General features: G+C 37.1%; 2 protein-coding genes across 4 annotated transcripts; one reads left to right on the top strand and one right to left on the bottom strand.

The window, feature by feature from the left end:
- Positions 1–609: 609 nt before the first annotated feature.
- On the bottom strand, positions 610–6,377 carry LOC103712064 (uncharacterized). Its single transcript, XM_089925177.1, has 6 exons — positions 6,219–6,377; positions 5,995–6,133; positions 5,790–5,906; positions 5,625–5,709; positions 1,712–1,809; positions 610–967 (listed from the first exon to the last, which is right to left on the bottom strand). Exons 1-5 carry the CDS (start codon positions 6,293–6,295, stop codon positions 1,733–1,735), a joined length of 495 nt encoding a protein of 164 aa, XP_089781303.1. The 5' UTR covers positions 6,296–6,377; the 3' UTR covers positions 610–967; positions 1,712–1,732.
- Positions 6,378–8,393: 2,016 nt separating this feature from the next.
- Positions 8,394–15,614, top strand: LOC103712089 (hydroxyproline O-galactosyltransferase GALT6-like). 3 transcript variants are annotated; one of them, XM_088703863.2, is made up of 8 exons: positions 8,499–8,582; positions 8,790–9,763; positions 10,305–10,537; positions 10,633–10,920; positions 11,010–11,138; positions 11,241–11,414; positions 14,373–14,480; positions 15,011–15,614. In XM_088703863.2, exons 2-8 carry the CDS (start codon positions 8,881–8,883, stop codon positions 15,215–15,217), a joined length of 2,022 nt encoding a protein of 673 aa, XP_088559989.2. In that variant the 5' UTR covers positions 8,499–8,582; positions 8,790–8,880; the 3' UTR covers positions 15,218–15,614. The 3 variants fall into 3 exon arrangements, with proteins under 3 accessions (XP_038973250.2, XP_088559989.2, XP_088559990.2); XM_039117322.3 differs by having other exon boundaries at positions 8,394–9,763; XM_088703864.2 differs by lacking the exons at positions 14,373–14,480; positions 15,011–15,614 and adding an exon at positions 13,160–13,323 and having other exon boundaries at positions 8,523–9,763.
- The last annotated feature ends 384 nt before the right edge of the window (positions 15,615–15,998 follow it).

Genomic DNA, 15,998 nt, shown 5'->3' with positions numbered 1-15,998 from the left:
TGCTTTTTGTCGTTAAGAGCAAATTGATTGGTTTAGTAAGAAAATTTCAAAAGAAAATTAATGGAACAAAAATGATAACTTTTGCAGTTGAAATGCATATGATTAACATCAAACATATAGTTTCGCACAAGAGCACCGTGTTGTACTTCTAAGTTATAATAATTGTATCTTTGTTCTAATTTAGAGTTTTTACCATCACATCCCTTATGTTTGGAATTGGTTCATGGTTAGTATTAGAGATAGATGGTTACTGGTGCTTATTGGAGAGCATTGTCAAGGTACAGGTAAGGTTGGTCATTTTACAATTTTTGTCAATAGGAAAGAATCTTGAATAAGGATTGAAATTTAAAACAAAATTAATGAGAAAATGGTAACTTTTATTGGACAAAACTAGAAATAAAATTTGACAAAAATTATTTCACAATCACATGCAAGTATGTTAAGTCTAAAAATTAAAAGAATAAACTTTATTAAAATGCAATAACAAATTATTCGCATAGTAATAAAAGGAATTAGCCTTTTTTTTTTCTTGTATTTGATCAATATCCTCATCTATTTAACGATTTCTCAAGAAAGATCTCGGCTAAATCCCCTCTTGCAGTAACACGATTTTCACATGAATCTTGGAAACTGTAATGCATAGAATCCAAATACATTTCCTGACATTGAAAATATGCGTTGAATATCGTAAAGAATTCTACACCAGAATATCATAAAGAATTACAAAATAAAAGAAGATGGATGAATTTTATGGGACAGGTGAATGATATTCTAAGCTTCCAATACCACCACCTCATTCATGAAATCTTTGCTGCAGGCGCACTACTTGATAGTGAGCTTGCATTTTTCAGCAACAGATGTGGTGGGAGGAAAGATGGAATAACCAATGCCAGCACCAAACAGAGGAGACCTGCAATTCCTACCCACCAAGCATCGCGCGGAATCCCAAGCATCAACTCATCACATACTGTGAAAAGAAAAGAATAATATAACAACAATAAAAACAAGAAAATGCATGGTTATAAATGGTGATTTCTCAATGCTGATACCCTAAAAAAAAAAAAAGAGCAATCCTGCAATTAGTACAGAGACATCAAGAGAGGTGAACTTATGGATAAAAAAAACAGTTAAGGTCATATTTCCTAGATTCCAATGGCTCTCTATCTGCATTCAGCCAGGAAATATTGCTCTTTGTTCTAATTGCAGAAAAGGCGCGTCTCCGGTGCCCTTTGCCTGCTATACCCACGAGTCAATATCCAGAACAGACTTAACACCCACCTAAATTGGCATTGCGTAAATGGTGGCTCAGCGTATAGTGAGTTAGTAACTAATTTTTTTACACTAAAAAACATTTGGAAACAGTTGTCTGCTGGAACTGTGTGTTCGCCCCCAACTGTAGGAAAGACCTTTTCAAAGATCAAGAAAAGATTGTTCTACTGTTTTAACAACAGAAAGAACTTATTGAGCCAACTGCATCTTCTGATGACGTCTACGATCATCAGAGTCTTATTTGTCTCGTGCTCCCTGTAGATGCACACACACTAGTGTGCATTCTCTTTTCTTCCAAAAGCACATAATTTTATAACCAGAATTTGATCTGCATCCCATTGGAGTTTCTTGATTCCTCTTAATTGCTATCCACTTTCTCCTTTGCTAATAAGTTAATGAAATCAACCAAGAACACCTTGTTTATTGGAAATTACATACACACCAAGCAATGAAGGCCAAAGTATCACTGGACATCACCAGCTTCATCTGCACTACATGAGTGATTTGAGAATGATATCTTTGCTGGAAAGCCTGGAATAGCTGAAAAAAATGAAAGACTATTTTAAATACCATACCCTTCTCAGCTGTTATAAACTAATATAAATTATGAAGCATTGCTGTTCCTTCCAATTATTGTTGCTGTTTATCATCATTTATATGGATGGGTTACAAAAATACTTTGAAGTTCAGTTCCTCTTGATCGTCCTATCATTTTACACATTGAACAAACTTCACAGGATTCTTAATCAGTCAAGTTACTTTGCCACTGAAGACTGCAAGACTTGTGGCTTTAGCGACATAACCCTTGATGAGATTGATTACAAGCCTATACACTAGTCTCTTCATAAAAGTATCAGCAATATTTTCAGATTCAATTAACTCTAAAGAACATTTGTGCTAGTTTTGTTATCATTTTAACCTTAGGCATGTGCCTTAAGCTTTACATCATGTTATTCATTCATGAACCTATATGTCGTAGCTCAGTTGCTTATAAACAGATATAGCTGGCATTGGCATGTCCAATAAATAATAGTTTATGATTACTGAGCAAATCAGGTGGCCCTTGAGCCACCTTCGAAGCACCTAGGTTTTCCTCCATCACGTAGAGTAAGAAAGTTTTTCTTCAAACACAAGCCTGCTGATTGCTTTGGTTTCATCACTATCTTGGTTCAAATCTGTACTACTTTACCCTTGAAGCTCAGTAAAGCATGTCCCTTCTTTTCTGAGTATCTCATTAGAGAATTCAAGTGACAACAGTCAGACCGATTATTGTAAATATTGAAGTCTTCCAAATAGGACAGTATTTGGTAGATTGAATATTATAGAGTGCATCGGATGTTCCATAATTTGAGAGTCATGCAGTAGTGCTGCATTGATTTTCACTATTTTGATACTAGGATCTTTCATGGTACGATCAAGTTACAGATTATTTTAATAGCCTTCTCTTTGCGGCCTGATTTCTTGGATGTTATTCTTCAAATTGATTATTAGTATCACACATACTATAATCAAATCTTTCATGTTAAAATGACTTTAGATTCCTTACTGGTATATTCCTTTGTGTTTGCCCCAGTTTTACAGGATTATATAAATATAAACAAAGAACCATAGTTTCACAATTCAGAACCTAACTGTATATGAAGGATATAAGATTCATCCACAAGACATCCATGAGACAGTACTACTTGTTCAAATTTCTTAAGCCATTGTTTGAGTGTTTGCTTAAGTATGTGTAGGAATTTCATTAATCTATATACTTTATATTCCTGGCCGAGTATTAGAAAAAAAAAACTTTTGGCTAATGTAGCTTTCTTCAACCTACTCTCTAGGAAATGCAGTCCTTTCATCCATTTTATGGATCCTGAGGTGATAGATGGGGGTGAACATAATTAACACATAAATAGTGGTTCTCCTGATAACAGGACAATAAGTATCATAAGGGTTAATGCTTTCGTACTCCCTAAACCCCTCAGTAGGTGATCAAGCCATGTAATTTTCATCAAACCCAATGTTCTCAATATTTTACAATATCTATTTTCACCCCTTAGTCATATACAGGAGGTAAATCCAATGAAACTTCTTTTAAAATATGCAACTCCTTTGGTGGCGACCTTCCAAAAGTTGGTGTCCTCAGAGGACTCAAGGATTCAACATCCATGTAAATTATGGGTCCATTTCCAATCAAATAGTTGGAAAAACCGGAAGAGTATTTTTCATTTGAAGTACTTTATCCATCTTAACCATCATATCATATCAAAGAATATTGCACCTCTTGATACTAATGTCATATTGATCTATCTTACATTTTACAAGCTGAAATATTTTAGGCAAAGCATAAAATACGCATATACGGTTGAGGACTTGATTCTTACTTTTGGCTGGTGGAACATCAATCTGGATCAGACTGCTCCTTAAGAAGCTTAGATTGAGTTTCCTCTACTTTCTGAATTTATTGTCTGACATGGTTTGTTCTGTCCCAAAAATGTGATTTCCCTCTCAGCAACCATGTTAGATTAGGGTGCATAAATAAGCTATAGTTTCACAGGTCATGCTAAAGTCCTTACAAAGGATGGCGTTTATTGACATGCATTCCCCTATTAGAATAGAAACTCATGATATTTCTACTTTGCTAGTCCATACTCAAGCCTTTTAGATTGGAAATTGTCTAAAGTCTCATTCTTACTATGAATTAAATATATAGCAAATTTTATTGCAATTATGTACTGACAAAATGTTGAAAACTTCCTCTACTTGTCGTGTTTTCCATGTGACAAATATCACCATTTTATCATTTCAACATTTTTTTAAATTCCTCCTATGATTAGTACAAAAGGAATTTGAGTTTTGATGCTTTGATTTGTGAGTTCTTAATCTTCATCATGCATTCGTGTTCACACATTCTATAGTCTCATGCCAAACTCACCTTGTTTCTGTACTGGAGAAGAGCAATAAAGAAAATAATGACACTATTATTTGAAGACTGATAGACAATAACAGAGTTTAAGCTAACTAGCAACCTACATAATATATAATTCACCCTTCTTACCAGAAATAAACATCTATGTAAATATATTATCCTGGAAATAAGACCGTCTTGATCACAAAAACCACATTGGACAAAATAAAACTGTTGAAACTGCATTGGACAAAATAAAAATGTTCATATACTTGTTCAAGAACAAAATCAATTTTCACCATTTCATAATTAAAATGCCCCTTCTGCAGTATACCTCATTTTTATCTTTTCTTCTTCTTTTTTTTTTTGCCCACAATTCTTTTATTCAGTCAGTAATACATTGTATGTCAAAAAGGTTCATCAGCTTTATGCTTAGGATCTCATATTGACCAAGAAAAATTTCATTGTACAAAATTTTCATGTTGAGTCAACACTTTGAACTAGATTTATTTTCCTTTCTTTTGAAGGGATTCTGATAATTAGACATAATCACCTGGAAGGGGTTAGCCAATAATGCAAGCTTTGCAACTATTTTTTAAATATAACCCCATGAATTTCAAGGAAATTGCAAAGCCTTCATTTCCAAGGTCAATGCCATACAGCCTTTGTAAGAATTAGAAACATGCGAAATAAAGGAAGTGAGTTAAACATCTTTTTCCCCTGAATGCTCTAAAGATTGCCCTCTTAGATTGTTGCATGAAAATTGATGTCTAGGCATGTTATATTATAAGAAAAAGCAAGAAAAGCAGTAATATCAATAGTCGGCGAAAGCATAGAAGGAAAAGATGCATGCTTGCATTACCAGCTTTTCCAACGACACACTATTGGTGCTAGAGACATGGTGATCACTAGACATGGAAAAGCAAGAGAGAACTTTGAGATTTAAGTCTCTAAAAGTTCATTTATTCTGACAAAAAGGGGAGACAAGAAAACATACAAAACAGATCAAGTAGATCCTAAAGGGCTGTCCAAAGTTCAAAAAACCAAAACATTCACTAGCATTCTCTGACACTACAAAGAACCAAGATCCAGCTCTCCCTCAGAAAGGTTCTCTAATTTAAATTAGTTAGGTATCTCCGATAAGTCTCTACAAGATAACTGACATTGACAACATCTTGCTCATCTCTCAAAATCCATAGGACAGGAGGTTCTTTTGAAAACTCTCATCTCATTTAAATTAGCCCGAGCACTTTTATCTTTCATCGAAGTAAGAGAACACATGTAACGATACGAATAACAAGAATCACATACAGGTCGAGAATATTTTTTATGATCATTGCCTTGTCAGGTCTGAGATCACGCGCACACTCATATTTTCGACAATAAAGCAAAAGAAAGCAAGCAAGCAAGCAGGAACAAACACGTACATGCACAAAAACAGGAGCAATCCACCACTTACCAATGTTGAACACCACCAGTTCCCTCTCCTTCACATTTGGCTTCGCGACAACCCCCTCAGCCTCCACAGTCACAACAACATACACCTAAACAGAAATCATAAACACTCCAATCATTCCACCACAAACCAGACACATCAAATCATCTACAAAAACCGAACACCGACCGGCTTACGCTTGCCGGGCTTGAAAATTATCTTCTCGGTATTGAGCAATCTCCGATTCTTGCTCAGCCAAACCTCCGGCGCAGCCGTCTCCAGATGAATAGAGAATCTAGCAGGTATCTATCATCACCAGTTTTACCACAACGTCAATATCGTTCAAGACACTGAAAAATGGGAACTAAGAAGTCTTTGGGGAAAAGGATCATACAGAAGCCGGGTAAGATATCTTGGCTTCATACCAAGCGGATTCTTTGAGTCCCTGTAGCTCGTAAATGCGCTGGCCCATGTTTAGAGGCAGAGATTCCTCCTTTATCTCGTCTCCGACGGTCAATGCCTTAATGTCTGCACTGAATTCGACAAGGAACGGAGTCAGTGAGAGATAAATAGATGAAGGGTTCTGGGTGAGTATTAATGGGGTGGTGGGAAGCGGACCCGAGACGGTGACAGAGAGAACTGCCGAAGAAGAAGCAGTGGAGGACGAGGAGAGTGAACCATAGCGGATAAGCCATTGAGAAGGGAGCCGAGAGAGAGAAAGATCGGCGAGAGATGCGACTGCGTACTGCACAAATGGCGAGTAGAGCTTGTGGTGATACGAGAAGTTATTATCCGTGTGCCACGTGGCCATATACGGAGCCAATCATGATTGTGACTTTTATAGGTCTTACTTATCCAGCGTTCATCTTAATGCATCGTTAACGATTGTGATCGGCTGCATGCGTGATAACGTTGGTGCTGATGCGAGCAGCGCAGGCAATTATTTACTGTGCCCATATAGAGACAGCGCTGGACATGTATCTCTTAAATTTTGCGTCCAAGTAGTTATGGCACAAAGAGGATGCTTCATAAAAAATATATGAGTAACCATCAAGTATAAAGGGTCATAATGTGAGTATAACTTAACAGGATGAGGATTGATCTCAGGTTTTAACATAAAATATAAAATATCATGGAATAAGGATGTGTCATAAGATATTTAACTTTTTGTGTAAATAGATATTACTTAGAATACCATGAATGATGATCCATATCAAGATTTACAAGCTTTATTAAAGTAATCATAAACAATTTGCCTATCAAAAAAAAGTAGCACCCCACATATGATTTTTATTTATTATTTTTTTAAATTAGGTTAAGATCATTGAATCAATAACAAAGAAATTACACAAACAAGCATAACTCTATGAGAAAAAAGAGTATATTTATTTATTTATTTAAAAGACATATTGCATGATACCATTAACAACTACCGTGAATTATCTGTTTAGGAGTGTCTTATTAAAATGCAATGTTTTTAAATAAGGATGTCACAGATCAAGATCTCAATCTAAAGATGCATGGATTAAAAAAAAGGAGAAGAAATCTGAGGTGCCAGCTAATATTCTAGAAATTAAGATAAATATTCAAGATATTCTGATTTATATTAGTTAAATAATATTAGCAAAAATGTTCATTATATTGTATTAATAAATGCTTAAGATAAATATTTTGACCAGGATGAAAATCTTGCTACCAATTTATTTTTTGCAACCTATAACAGAAGGGTATAAACGGAAACGGGCGATGGTGGCCACAAAAGGCCGACAGCCTTTGAAAAAGTTTTGGCGGCCACCTCCACCCACCACCTCCCCTATATTTATAAGCGGGCCACTCACAAACGCACGAAAGGAAATCCCATAACTGATGATAAGGATGTTGCCTGCGTTAACGACATATTTGGTTGAAAAAAGTTAAATTTTGAAATAGAAATATAAAAAAATTTCATCCCTATTTTGAGAAAAAAATAAAAAATATCTTAATTTTTTAAAACCCAATTTCTATTTTTACATTATTTAAATTTTATTTTAATTATAGTTTTTATTTCGATTTCGATTTTAATTTCAATTTATTTGGATCGGCTCCTGAACAATACATCATGAACTTCCCACATCTCTTGCATGCCATTTGTTCCTCTTCCGATTAATTAATTATCTAATTATCTAGTTAGAATAATCCATCCTCAATATCTGTTTCTCTCAATCCCCTAAAAATATTTTTTAAGTTATTAATTTATTATAAGATTTTTTTACCTAAATACTCTTTTAAAAGATTTAAATTTATTTTTCTATTCTCATAAAATGCTATTTTTGCACAAATGCCTACGATTCTTCTAATACGACTAATAAAAACTATATTTATTTTAATTAAAAATAAAATAAAATTTTAAATTTATTTTTTAACGATATTAGATGGCATAGGTCCAATTTTTTTATAGTCGAAATAAAGTTTATTGTATTTTGATCTGTTTCATCAATTCTTTCTCAATTTGTTTTATCATTGTAAATTGATTTTGTGATATTTTTTATTGATTCAAAGAAAAATTGTGCATTGATCCTAAAAATATTTATATAATTTTTTTACGAATACAAATATCAATTTTTAAAAAATATTTATATAAAATTTAATATTTTAAAAAATAGTTACACAAAAAAAACCCCTTATTATAACTCCAAAGATGTCCCTTTTGATGTCCATCGGATAAATCCATTATATGCCTCAACTCGTCCTCAATGCACGGTGACTGGTTTTCCAAGGTGCCACTCGAAGCTCTTTCCGTTACGTGCCCAACGTGTACATGATAAACTCTGACTATCTTAATAACAAATTTTATAATTAAATAATCGTAGGTGGGCACGTGTCATAAGTTTTAAGAGGCTTGATTGGAAAATAAATACCGTCCAGTGCTGGCCGGCAGATGGTGTGATCCAACGGTCGGTGTCGTCTCCGTTCATGTCTTCGTTTTCGTCTGCCAAGCGCCCGGCAAGACTCTTCTTCCTTGGTTTCCTTCATCGTCGAATTTATTCACTTCAAAATATTTATTATAAATAAGAAATAAGTTTAAAAGGCCGACTTTTTAAACCGGCTGGCTTTCTTTTCCCCCCTCTCCGCTTCGTTGATCTTTGGAAATCTCTCGTCTCGTCTCCCCTCGATTATCTCATTCGCTGAATTCGTTCGGAATTTGGTCAGGCTTAGGGTTTGGGATCGGCTGGGGGCTCCGACTTCTTCCCCCCGATCCCGGATTGTTTGATCCGAGGGGGAAGGAGCGGGAGCGGGGACGATGAGGAGATCGAAGCTGGACGTGGTGCTCTCCCTCAGCCGGCAGCGATCGCTCCAAGCCTTCCTCGCCCTGGCGCTTGTCTATGTTTCTTTCGTCTTCTTGTTTGAGTTCCCCTTCCTCACCCGCCGGATCGCCTTCTCCGGCGGCGGCGGCGGCGGAGTTGTCATGGGCGTTGGGGACGCTATGACGCGTGTTCTCCACCTCGACAGCGAGGAGGCGACGGAGAAGAGGTTCGCACCCGCAAGACCGTCCAAGGGCCCCTTCAGGCTCCCCCAGTCCTCCTCCGTTCCCCATCCGCCCCACAATCTCCGGCGGCGCCGCCGGACTCTTATCGTCTCAAGCCTCAACTTCGTGGAACCCAACGCCACCGGCCGTGGCCCTATCTCGGAGCTGCACAAGTCTGCGAGGGGCGCATGGGAGCTCGGGTGGAAGCTGTTGAATGAGCTAAAGTCGGCGCCTTTGTTAGCGCCGCTAGCGTCGCCGGAGGAGAATCGGACGGAAGAGAGCTGCTCGCACTCGATCATACTGACAGGGGCCGAGTTCCGGGAGAGGGGGAGGGTGATGCTGCTCCCCTGTGGGCTGACGCTGGGATCCCAAATCACTCTGGTGGCGAAGCCGCGTCCGGCCCACCCGGATTATGACCCCAAGATAACGATGCTGAAGGAAGGAGATCAAGCGATCATGGTGTCGCAGTTCATGATGGAGCTGCAGGGGCTGAAAACGGTCGACGGCGAGGAACCGCCGAGTATCCTCCACTTCAACCCCCGGTTGAAGGGGGACTGGAGCGGGAAGCCGGTGATAGAGCAGAACACTTGCTACCGCATGCAGTGGGGTGCGGCTCAGCGCTGCGAGGGGTGGAAGCCCAGGGACGATGAGGAGACTGGTACGTTAGCGAACCTTCATTTTTAGCTACTTTTAGAGTCCAATTGTTGAATGCTACTTTATATCACACACTGAAGATTCTAATTTCTATGTACCAAAAAAAAAAGATTCTAATTTCTAGAAAAAAAAATCCAAATCTTTGTTCAATCTAAACTTCCATATTTGCTTTTTGAAGAAGAAAGTGATCATTTTTCTTCAGTCAGAGTGGCAATTTTAAGTTTCAAAATTTTTGAAGATGGCTTGAAATATTTCCCTAGCGAATTTCTGAAATGCCCACTTTTATTTCCACCTTTATATATATATATATATATATATTTGAGTTCAATGTGGGGACTGTCACTGCAAGCAGTATCAAGTTTCATTATCTTGTTGAATGATTTGCGAAGAAAAATCTACTTGAGTAAATCCCTGATTTGGTTTCTTGAAGAAAAACGAATCCCTTTCTTCTGGAGAATAGGGAGTTTTGATTTTGCAATTATCATGGGATGTCATATACATTTCCTATCAAAACATTGGAAACATCTAAGTTGCTGTCTTTACAGTTGATGGACTGGTGAAGTGTGAAAAGTGGATCCGCGATGGTGATGACCGGTCAGAGGAGTCGATGAAAACATGGTGGTTAAACCGTTTGATTGGTCGGACAAAGATGGTTTCCATGGATTGGCCGTACCCATTTGTAGAAGATAAGTTGTTTGTTCTTACTCTTAGTGCTGGTTTTGAAGGTTTTCATGTCAATGTTGATGGGAGGCATGTAACTTCTTTCCCTTATCGCACCGTAAGTTGTGCTTTCAAAATCCACTGCATTTGATGTTATTTTGCTTTAACAAGGTGCAATAGTTGTTATTTTGTGTTCTATGCTATTGGACACAGGGGTTCGTTCTTGAAGATGCAACTGGTCTGTCATTGAGTGGCGACCTCAGCATTGAATCTGTATTTGCTGGTGCATTGCCTACATTGCGTCCTATTGATGCTCCGCCAAGGCATTTGGAGTGGTTGGCTGAATGGCGGGCCCTTCCACTTCCCGAGGGACCTGTTGAACTGTTTATTGGCATCCTTTCAGCAGGCAATCATTTTGCAGAGCGTATGGCTGTGAGGAAGTCATGGATGTCTGCCATTAGAAAATCATCAAACATGGTTGCTCGATTTTTTGTTGCTCTGGTAAATTAAAAACCTGTCAGTTATGCAATATTTTTCACTAATCTGTTTCTGTTTTAGAAACACTAATTAGTTGGAACTTTTTCTGACAGAACGGAAGAAGGGACGTGAATATGGAGTTGAAGAAAGAGGCAGAGTTTTTTCGTGACATTGTTATAGTGCCTTATATGGATAGCTATGATCTTGTCGTTTTGAAGACTGTTGCCATATGCCATTATGGGGTATTTATTATTGAAACTTTCTTTCTTAAATGAGTGCTCAGTTAGGTTATTAGCTGATCTTCCACACCCCCCACACCCCCCCCCCCCCCAACACACATGCAGGTTCATGCAGTTTCTGCAAAGTACATAATGAAGTGCGATGATGATACCTTTATTAGAGTTAATGCAGTGATGGATGTAGTCAAGAAAATCCCAAGTGGCAGAAGCCTGTATATGGGGAATATAAATTACCACCACAAGCCTCTGCGAAAAGGGAAGTGGGCTGTGACATATGAGGTATGTGTTCCGTACTAACTGTTATAAATACGTTGATCGGTCTACTTAAGAATCCCTTAGGTATCCTGATAAGTTTATATAAAGGTTCTGCATAACTGCTAATGGAAAAGCAATATGATCTCATTCTTGTTTTTCCTGTATCTGGTAATTACTTGTCTTTGCTTAGTCTCAGTTATAGGTTTTTCAACACTTTTCATACAAAACTATGCTGACTGGAATCTGCTTCTTTAAGTTTAATGTCTCTTCTGTTTTGGCATATTATTGGGATGTGTTATTTGTGAGTAGCCAATAGATCATACATGTTTCTTTCCATTATATGGTTCCTACAATGCTTAGATGTTGGTGTAAGTATCTCTGTATTGATGTCCCTTGCTGTCATGCACCTCTCGATGAAAATGAAACTTATAAATTGGAATTCATGAATATGCTTTTTAATTTTTGAACTTATCCAAGTGTGCCCAGAAAACTCATTGACTTTGTACATGGTGGATTAACAGTTGATTCTTAACTAAAAAATTGTTATATTAGTTAAAAAAAATTACAAGTTGTCTGGTTTTAAGTATTCACTTCACCAACAAGATGTTAACCTGTCATTACTTGACTACTAGTTAATAATATCCATAGGGCTGCTAATGTATTATATGCAGGTAGTCATGACGCACAACTTCTTTTAGCTAAATGTGTTTACAACTTTGATTTGGTTTTTGTGTCTTTGTATGCGTACTATCATATGAAGTTGTAACAATATATTTGCTAATTATTATGTTATGGTGGAGGTGTACTTGTGCTTGTCACCATGATAGGACGTGAAACAATAAAAAACTGCAAAAACAAATATGTCGATGCAGGGAAGGGAGTATTTTTATATGTTATTGCTAGTGCAAAGCATGCAAGTTTGCTAATAATTATGTTATGATGGAGATGGACCTTAACATCACCACCATGTTGTGTATGGCAACATTGCAAAACCCGAAAACTGACAAAGTTGAGATGGGGAAAGAGTGTAATTCTATATGCTGCTGCATCTGTATGAGCAAACTTTTCTGTGGTAAGTATGTTAACTGCTCATGTAGGAGAGATTTGCAACATGAATTTGTAAGTTAGTAGGCTGTAAAATTCTTTATCTGGGCACGCAGCAAGATAAATGGCAGCATTGCCAACATTGCAAGATGCTTGATATGGATCCTGGCCATACCACTCTAAGAATTATTTTCTAGTTTCTGGCTGTTGGATCTGAATAGTTGCATGGCTGTACTTATGTATTTCATGACTCATTATCACTTTTGGCTTAAGTGTTGCTTCATCACCATTTAGCATATGGATATGGGTGTTTACCACATGCTTCAAACACTGTGTTAAATCTCAGATGCTATTAATTGGGTTATTTTAACAATGAGGTCTCGCACAATGGTTGAAGCTGTGACTTAAGATTTTGCTGATATTTATGTGATTTGTCCTCCATCAATAACCATAACCATCAACCTTTTACTACTATTTGAGGTTAACTTTATGCATCCTCATTTTATAGCTTATAAAAATAAAGCAAGCTACGATGTTCTAGGAAGATGCTTATTGTGCATCCGTAAGTCGAAAAAGTTATGGGCTAGTAGGAGTCTTCATTGATTCACTAATGGTCATAGATATAGAAAATGAAACCAAGATATCAAATCTCAAAGTATTGTACGTAGCTGATGGTTGGTTTGTATGGTAGAATCCTTGATGTAGCTCCGTATGCCTTGATACAGCTTGATATGGCATGATCTGGCATGATGCAGTCTTGGTTCGCCTAACAAGTTTGCCTGCCCCTATTGTACTGGCTCATGAATGGTACACGGTTGGTATGCAAGATTAGCACCTGTGAATGGAACAAAATTCAAGAAATGTCTCCATATGGATGCAGACAATTGGGCTCTTATGGCCATTAATATGTTTGAACCAGGGAATGAAAAGAACAAAGTCAAGTTTTATGTTGCCCCTACATAGCATATGGGCTGTGACATTCATCCATGTGGTCTCTAGAACTTGTGTTCTATCTTTAACTTTCCATTATTTTTTTTAATTTGAAAATCTAAAAAAAAATATTACTTTCTTATTTACTTATGTCAGCACATAAACTGTCTGTGCGTACAATGTAAACTTGCATTCCTTGTTCTAACTGGACCATAATGTTATAACATTGCATCAGATGGAGGCTGTAAATGCTGTCAATACTTTTGAATCAGAAGAAAAGTCGAGTCTATTAAAATGTGACCCCTACATAGCATGTATTTGTGAAATCTCGTTCATGGTTATATCTAGAACTTGGTTGATGGTTCCCATTACTTGTTCTTTTACTTTGAAAGTAAAAAAATTGTAATTATATTTGCCAGTACATGCATTTTTGTTTGCTTATGATGTAAAGTTACATCATTTTATTTTATTTTATTTCATTTTTGTTCTTTTGGACCATGATGTTTAGCTTTTAAATCCATGTTGCTAGTGTTCAGCTAATGGAGATGCATCCAATAAACTGCAATGCACGTTTTTCGAATAGCTTTGATTAAATTATTCATTCACATCCATTTCTAACTGAATTATATTAATCTCTTTATCTCATACTGAGATTTTTCTTGCACATTTGTAGCCTTTTGTGGCAACATCTTCTTCAGAGGTCATTAACTAATCCATTTTCCATGCATTTGTTGTTTCTTCATTTAGCAACACCCTGCAGTTTGTTCTAAAACTGATTTGATACAGCCTGAAGAATGACACCTTTTGTGATTTTTATTAATTTTTATGTTTTTTCTTAGAAGCAGACATGTGAAGAAGGCATTCTACTAACTTTCAGTTGTCAGCTAGTCTAATCGTATTGGTGCAACTTCTCGATGTTCTTAAAATTTATATAACTTTATCATTGATGCTACTAGATAAATGTATTTGTCATCAGCTCCTGAATGACTTTGGTGCCTCCCTTTTCAGGAATGGCCTGAAGAAGATTATCCACCATATGCAAATGGTCCTGGCTATGTTGTGTCTTCTGATATTTCAAGCTTTATTGTATCAGAATTTGAGAAACAAAAATTGAGGGTACGCCTTTTTCTTTTTTTTAATCTTCTTATGCTTTGAACATTCTGGAACAGTTAATTTCTTTAGACAGGCTTAGGACTGCTTGAAACCAAATCTTGCGTGCGTGCATGATGTTTTTCATCTTTGAAATGATCTTTGTGATGGCTGTCTGAAATCAAAAGACAGTCTCCCATTTTTTTGTGGATTTCTTTACTATTTAATCTGTTAAACGTGCATTCTTGCCTAGGAATGTGGGTTTCTGTACTCACTGGACAGATGTTTTTTTTTAAAATAAAAAAAAGGTTTTAAAACCTTTCTGGTTTCAATAATTGGTTTCCTTGACATGCCTTTGAAAAGGAACAAAAATAAAACGGAATTGTGTCTATGAAGAGCACAAAATCTTCCTATAGCAATGCTTTGGTTTCTTTTGTCATTTGCATAAACTGACACCAAATTTAGTTCTCCCGAAATCTGTTATGGATATTTTTGCAAATGTTACTATTATATACGATGGTGATGAGTTTTTTGACAAGAGATTGCATATGATGCAGCTGTTTAAAATGGAAGATGTGAGCATGGGCATGTGGGTTGAGAAGTTCAACATGACAAGGCCTGTGGAATATGTCCATGATCTTAAGTTTTGTCAGTTTGGCTGCATAGACAATTACTACACAGCACACTACCAGTCCCCGAGGCAGATGATTTGCATGTGGGACAAGTTGCAGACAGGGAAACCTCAGTGCTGCAACATGAGATGATACCAATGGGAGATAGCAGAATACAGGCAAAAATTTTGCAGTTTTAGCAGTTATACATTTGGTGGATGACACTGGGAGACATGGGGCTAGTTCAAGGATGCCTTTCCAAATTCATTTAATTATTTCTTCTTTTTTTAATTCATTTTGGTGGAGAATGGTTGGTGGGTGATCGAAGAGCTGCTCAGCTGCTTCTGTATACATGCAAATAACAAATAATGCAACTCTTGTTACTTCCAATGCCTCCGGTGGTGGTTGCAAGTTGCAATGACTATGGACAACCGATCAGGTACAGGAGGGCAGTATGGCATCTCTTGTATCTCAAATTTTGCAATGTAATTTCTCAACAACATAGGCTAGTATGCCATACCGTATAACAACTCTTTGTTCTAGTCCTCAATTCAGTACGTTAGATAGGATACAGAACTGTTAAAATTTAAGATCAAATCCACATTTTTCTTGTAACTGAGTTAAGACTGTGCCTCCCTTTGTATTTGGAAACATCCAGGTCACTCATATCATTTGTAACTAGCAACTTATGAGATCATTTAGCTGCATTAGGATTGTTCTAAATGGTCTCCTAAGTGTCCAAAGTAAATCGGAACACATTTATCTGGATTCCTTTCCAGGTGAAGACCTGATTGCAAGTATTTCAGAGTTAAGAGTCCTGTAGCCATTCTCCATGATCTTGAAAAAGAGTAATTTCTTGTCCCAGACATGGCCAGCAGGTGAGCTTTGCCCCTTGCGCTCAGCTGTGACCCTGTGACCAGGATTGGAAGTTTTT

The sequence above is a fragment of the Phoenix dactylifera genome, chromosome 9, assembly GCF_051530095.1.
Source record: "Phoenix dactylifera cultivar Ajwa chromosome 9, Ajwa_hap1_PhDact_Kaust_v1.1, whole genome shotgun sequence".
NCBI classification, from domain to species: domain Eukaryota; kingdom Viridiplantae; phylum Streptophyta; class Magnoliopsida; order Arecales; family Arecaceae; genus Phoenix; species Phoenix dactylifera.
This window is presented reverse-complemented; position numbering and strand designations above follow the sequence as displayed.